General features: G+C 40.6%; 1 protein-coding gene across 1 annotated transcript in view; it reads right to left on the bottom strand.

Moving 5' to 3' along the window:
• Window positions 1-4764, bottom strand: part of Impg2 (interphotoreceptor matrix proteoglycan 2) — a 76043-nt gene extending 71279 nt beyond the window's left edge. Inside the window, 3 exon segments of the mRNA XM_005345137.1 lie at window positions 3496-3723; window positions 4164-4247; window positions 4656-4764. Of these exon segments, the coding sequence (XP_005345194.1) occupies window positions 3496-3723; window positions 4164-4247; window positions 4656-4764 (421 nt within the window).
• Between the last annotated feature and the right edge of the window lie 1532 nt (window positions 4765-6296).

Raw genomic sequence — 6296 nt, 5'->3', positions numbered from 1 at the left:
TGGGTCCCGCTAACACTAGAATAATCATTTGTTGTTCAGCTGATATTCAAGTTTTAACCGACTGCCCTACATTCTTATTTCCTAACCTGGCAGTGCTATACATCATGAAAGAATTATGGACGGCTTCAGCCCATCCTACATTACTCCTGCAAAGAAGCTTTAAGCAAATAGAACCACACCCAGCTTTTTGAGTTCCCATACCCTCCATGGCCACCGGGAAGATGTCGACTTGTTCTTCCCAGTAGGTAAGGATGGCTCGTCCGCGTGCTTCCTGCAAATGTACCTCGCCTCTTCGAGCTGTCTTTGCAGCACCGTGGTGATTCTGGTAAGCTGTGCCTTCATTTCATATCGTTCTAATTTACAGAGTTCTACCTGCCTCTGCCTCCTGACTTCTGGGATTAAAGTCATGTACCTCTTGGCCCAGCTCAGCTATTTGATTTCTTGCTTGAAGTTCTGAGTTCTTTATATATTTTAGATCTAAATTCTTTGTTACATATCTATATGTAACTAGCTAATGTTTGTTCCATTCTGTAGATTCTTTACTTGAATAAAAAATTCTTTGGCATCTGCATATCTTATTCTTTGTCCCTTGTCAGTCGTGGGTCTCTGTGTTACCCACATATACTGCAGTTAGAAGCTTGTCAGATGAGGGTTGAAAGATGGTATCTAGCTCTTAGTATCAAGGTGAGCCATCAGAAGTGGTCAATCACTGTGCCCATGGAGTAGCATAATAGTAATAGGTTCTCCCTGGGGCCTATGATGTGTCCGGCCATAGCTTAACCTTATAATGGTGCCAGGTATGGGTTCCATCTTTTGGTGTGAGATTTAAAGTGCATTAGAAAGTGATTGGCTAGGCCAGCCTGGTCTACAGAGCAAGATCCAGAACAGCCAGGGCTATGAAGGGAAACCCTGTCTCCAAACAAACAAAAAACAAGGAAACAAAAAGTAGTTGATTGCTCCCATGATGTTCATGCCACTATTGCACCAGTGGGGATGTCTGGGAACAGAGTTCCCACAGCAGGATAGTGTAGGAAGTCTGTTGCATGGTGGCTAAGACTGATGATTCCTGTTTCTTCCGATAGTGTGCATAGCACTGTCCAGCACTATGAAAGCTGAATAGGAAGGGATGAAGTGTCCAGGTGGTACCAGCTTGATTCTGTCATGTTCTATGATTCAGTTGTGTGGTGTGTTCAGTAATAGGTGTGACCGTGGAGTCTGGAGGATAACCATGAGCAATGGCAATGCCAGCAGTGATTGCTTAGCCTAAAGGAACAGATGTATTGCAAAACTCCAAGGCTCAGGGATCATTATGGAAAGGGGGAAAAAAGCCAGAGGTGGTAAAATGACTACAAGGAGACATTATGTTGTTGGCAGAGCAAAGCAGCTGCACACAGGAGCTCACAGTGGTTGTGGCAGCATGCAATAAACCTGTGCAGGCCCAAACCAGACCAAATGCCAGCATGGAATGTGTGCACCTCCTGTGTGCCTGGTGCCCAGGGAAACCAGAAGAGGGCACCAGATCTCCTGGGAATAGAGTTACAGTTGGTTGGGACCCACCACATAAATCACTATGGTCCTTTGGAAGAGCAATCTGCACTTAACACTGGGCCTTATCCCCAGTCCTTCCCCAGTTTTCAAAAGCATAAGAGGTAAAGTATTGTTTTATACTATGATCATAATAACAACCATAGTATAATGCCATAGTTTAACTTACTTTTCTGAGGTCCCTGTTCTTTCTATTTTTTTAATCATTTCTTTTATTTTTTTAGAGGGCAATATAATTATCATTTCCCCCTTCTTCCCTCTCCTCCCTCCAAATACTTCCATATTTCCATATACCCTTCCTTGCTCTCTTTAATTCAAGTTCATAGCCTTTTTTTTTCATTAATTGTTGTTACACACATACACAGAGAGAGAGAGAGGAAGGGAGGGGGAGAGAGAGAGAGATGTGTATATTCCCAAATACATAAGTACAATTGTTTAGTATGTATAATGTTACTTGTATGTATATTTTCAGGGTTTCTTTTCAATAACCCAAATCACAGCACCTGTATTTTTGAATTCATTATTTCAAGGATGTTTCATTTTTCTTTTTGTTGACCTCTTATTTTTAGCAGTACTTCCTGACTTTATAAAAATGATAGCAAAATAATCACAAAACAGAAGTAGATTCCTTAATGGTTGGCCCTTCCTCTTTACTGTGGAACGAACAGCTGAGACAGCTGCATATTCTGAGCCATTTAAAGTTAAAATCCAGGCAGTGTAAATCACCTAGATACATAACCCACTGCCGTTCTCTGGTCCTTCATGTCCTCAGTCACTTTGCAAGTTCACTTTCAACCTAGGGTCCTACACAATACTTCTAGGTCTACGATTCCCTTTTAACAAATGAAAGAAGAGCCAGGTCAAGAGTGGTGGTGCACACCTTTACTCCCAGCACTTGAGAGGCAGAACAGGCGGGTCTCTGAGTCTAGCCTGGTCTACAAAGTAAGTTCCAGAACAGTCAGGGCTGTTACTCAGAGAAAAAAAACTCCATCATGTTAAAAAAAAAGAGAAAGAAAAAGGAAGAGAAGAGCCTTTTCCTGAGTAAATAACCTCAAATACAATCAAGACTAGCATATTCACAGGGGCTACTAAAACACTGTGCCATGTTATATTAACATAAAACACTACATATATGACATGTTTTCACTGCCATTAAATTTTTATTTTTTTAAAAACTGTAGTGTAGAAGAGAATGTCGAGGGACAGAAAGCTAAGATAATGAAGTAGCAGCTGAGGAAGACAACTGTACAAACTGGTATCGGGGGAAATAGTGAGTGCTCAATAAACAAATGGATGAGTGTTTAATAGGGCAGTCCTGATGTTTGCAATCATTTCATAATCAACCTCTACATTTAGCTTAGTAACATCACATTCATATAATAGCACTTTTTTATTGGCTGTTGAACACATAAAAAGCAAAATTTGATAAATCCTTCAAATGTCTACGGCAATGTCCAATTAAGCAACGTTAGCAAGTGTAAGAAACATAGTGTGAATTCACATGGCAGAAGATATGAATCCAGGATCATATTGCCTAATCAATGAGACAAAAGCCAGGTGAGACCCTTGAGAGAAGAGTCATCTCTGGCATGTCCAAAGTACACAGTCAAGAAGCCCGTTATATTTCCATCTATAAAATAAGTAGGAAAGCACGGGAGTCTTTGTTTCTAAATATGTGCTGTGGGTATATGTAGGCAAATTACCACAATGAAAAATTTTAAAAAATATATTTAATATATCCAGTAACACAGTAGTGCTTTCAAATATACTAAAAAAAATTAGATATTTCCCATTACAATAATTTACACTTTTCTCTCAATTTATATCAACATGATTTAGTCCTTTTCTCACTAATATTTGGTTCATTATCACCTTCTTACTATAAAAGCGCACAACAATTGTGATGGTTGAATGTCATAAAGGAGTCCAAGGGTTTGGCTAGCTGCTTACCTCGGGCTTTAAAATACTTCACGTGGCTGGCCACCGCCTCCGCAGCGCTTTCATTGGGGCAAACTTTGACCCCATTTGGGAACAGAATCGATCTCCGCCTTCTAAGCAGCCACCTGCTCTCTGCCTCTGTGGGCTCCAAAAGCTGCCTGTGTCTGGGAGGCAGGGAAGGGTCAACGGACTGCTCAGGCAAGAGCAGGGAGACTGCACGCGTGGGTTCTTGTATCACTTCTGCAGAAAAGATGGTCTGTTACTACAGAGAAAGGCCTGGGAGCAGAACCCCGGGGCTTCCCGGAAGGAGAGGCAGGACAAAAGGCACAAATAGAGACAAGCAGACATCTGCTTCAGTTAAACCTTTAAGACAATGCTCGAAACACCTGCATGTACATCGAAGGAAGACGTACTCAAGCTTCTTCCCATCTAGCTAGTAATCCTTTAATTCAAGATTGGTTTTAAATTTAAGTACACACCAAATTTCAACGCAAGGGTGTAAGGTTTGAACTAGGAATTATTACCCAAATCATGGGAGATGATTTCTAAATCTAAAGCAGTTCAATAAAGCAATGGTAAAGATTAATAGTCATATTGTCCAACAACAACAGCAATGTCGAATATTACTATTTTGACTATATTAAAGGTCCCCAAGAAAACAAGTATTAGTTTTGAATTACCTGAGAATGATACAAGATTTCCTCCTGCCAGAAAAAATAGCAAAATACCCAGAGAAATCTTCCCTAAAAGAAGAAACATAATCACTTAGGCCAAAACCAAAGAAATGAGATGACAAAATGAGCACCCGGAGTTTGGAGGTTTCCACTAACAAATGTCCACAAGAAAAAGGCTTGCAGTTAAAAGTTTATGTCTGAGAGTGAGCAACCACTCTAAAACCATTGTCAATTGACATAAGTTTAAAAAAAATAAAATAAAATAAAATAAAACTCGTCCTTTCAGAGTAGCTCTGGATTCTTTTCTGACTTAATAGGGACACTATGGAAACAGGGAGGTAAGCTAATTAGGACAGATGGGAAGAGAGAATTCTAATCTAGCCACCTAAGCGCCTTAGTAAGTCCCGCCTCCCTCAACAAGCCCTGCATTTGCAGTGTGCTTCACGGGCCCCTTTCCTCCCAAGGCTCTGACTCCGTGCTCAGGCGTGGTAGACTTACATGTTCTCTGTGTTTTCCTAAGACAGAGCCCTGTAAGCCACAAATGCTCATTTTCCTGCATAGAAGAAAATCCTTTGTAACCACTTCCTTTGCCTTCTTCCTTGTACATCGTCAAGAATAATAAAGGGGGGCCCATGGGGGAGCTGCCGAGAGAATTAACAGATCAACTCATTTTACCCACACAGCGTGACTTAAAATACCGCCTGGCAAATATTGAGCATACAGCATAAACTATGTTAAAAATAACTGTTGCCAAATTTTCTATCAAACATGAAGTCCCTGCCATCTGAGACGGTAGTGACATTGCAGTGGAAGAGTTCACCGTGACAGAAACAGGCAGAAAGACAACTTTTTTCGAAGCAGTATGGAAAAGCCAGAACGAGCAAAAGAGCAGGGAGAAAGTATCTACCAAGAATTTTAGGGGCTGTTTTCATGGGGTTCTGTGGACAGTGAGGTGTTTCCATGGCCTCGTGCCCTAGAACAACTGTCGTCAAGTTGGTTAGAGCTGACTACTTCTGATGGAACAGTTTTTCTTAGTGGCCTTCCCATTGTGCCCTGAGGAAATAACAGCATATTCTTGGGATAAAAGAGTTCAACATAGCCTAGATCGGCATTCTCAGGATATTCACCATGAGCATAAAGAACTCTTAGTCGACAAATGGTGTCCTCCACCAAATGGAATCATATAGAATTCTTTACTAGTAAAGATTTTCATCTACCTAAGCAAATAGAAAGCAACAAAGTTAACCAAAAAAAAAAATCCCTGTGGGAATTTGGGGTTACTATTTTTAAAAAATTAATTTAGTTTTACATATTCTGGTGAAATTTTTGAAAAAAAATACTATCTAAAGCTTGTGTCCCTTAACGGTGTCGCTGTCAATGTTCTCATGGCACGGGGAGAGCTTATCAATTATGTGACAGCCTCAAATAAATATTTCCGGCCCTTCTAAGAAGCTGGATTGCACAGTGATACCTGTAAAATATTAGTAGGGCTAAGAAACGTGAGAACTTGAATCAGAGGGGAAAAGTTATGTCTTAAATATTTGTTGATGATTGCGAACACAGGAACACATCTCAATTAACAAATACTGGTGGGAATTATTGTTTTTGTTATCCTACTCCAAAGAATGAAAAGCTCCTGAAAACCAAGGCAGTCTGGAAAACACTGCTGTACTTAAACTGAGAAAAACCTCCTCAAATGCAGAATGTTTCCAGCATTTGATGGCCTTGTAGTCCATGTGTACGTGGGATAAACATAATCAAACTTTTATACAAATTTCTAGGAACAGAAGGATGAATTATTCTGTGTGATTATTCTTTGAGAGTAAGTGTTACAAAAGGCGTTTTAGAAACAGGAGTAGCAATGTAAGTGTTACTTGGAAATGAATAATCACCAGAATACTAGCATGAATGGGGACAGACCCCTGAGATCCCACCCTTGGTGAAAGAGCTACTAGCAGTTGGTGGCTGGCTGCTGGGGGAAATGTCACTCTCCTTTGGGGTATGGCCACTAGTAGACTTTCAATGCCCCAGTAGAAGGCCCCCATATCCATGCTGACATGGGAAACACTAAATTAGACCAGGGAGCTATCGATCAACAGCAACAACATAAAAAGAGGTCATGAAGCGAGATGAGAGGGA

The sequence above is a fragment of the Microtus ochrogaster genome, chromosome 2, assembly GCF_000317375.1.
Source record: "Microtus ochrogaster isolate Prairie Vole_2 chromosome 2, MicOch1.0, whole genome shotgun sequence".
Lineage (NCBI taxonomy): Eukaryota > Metazoa > Chordata > Mammalia > Rodentia > Cricetidae > Microtus > Microtus ochrogaster.
Note: the sequence above shows the minus strand (reverse complement) of the source record. Positions and strands in the feature narration are given on the sequence as shown.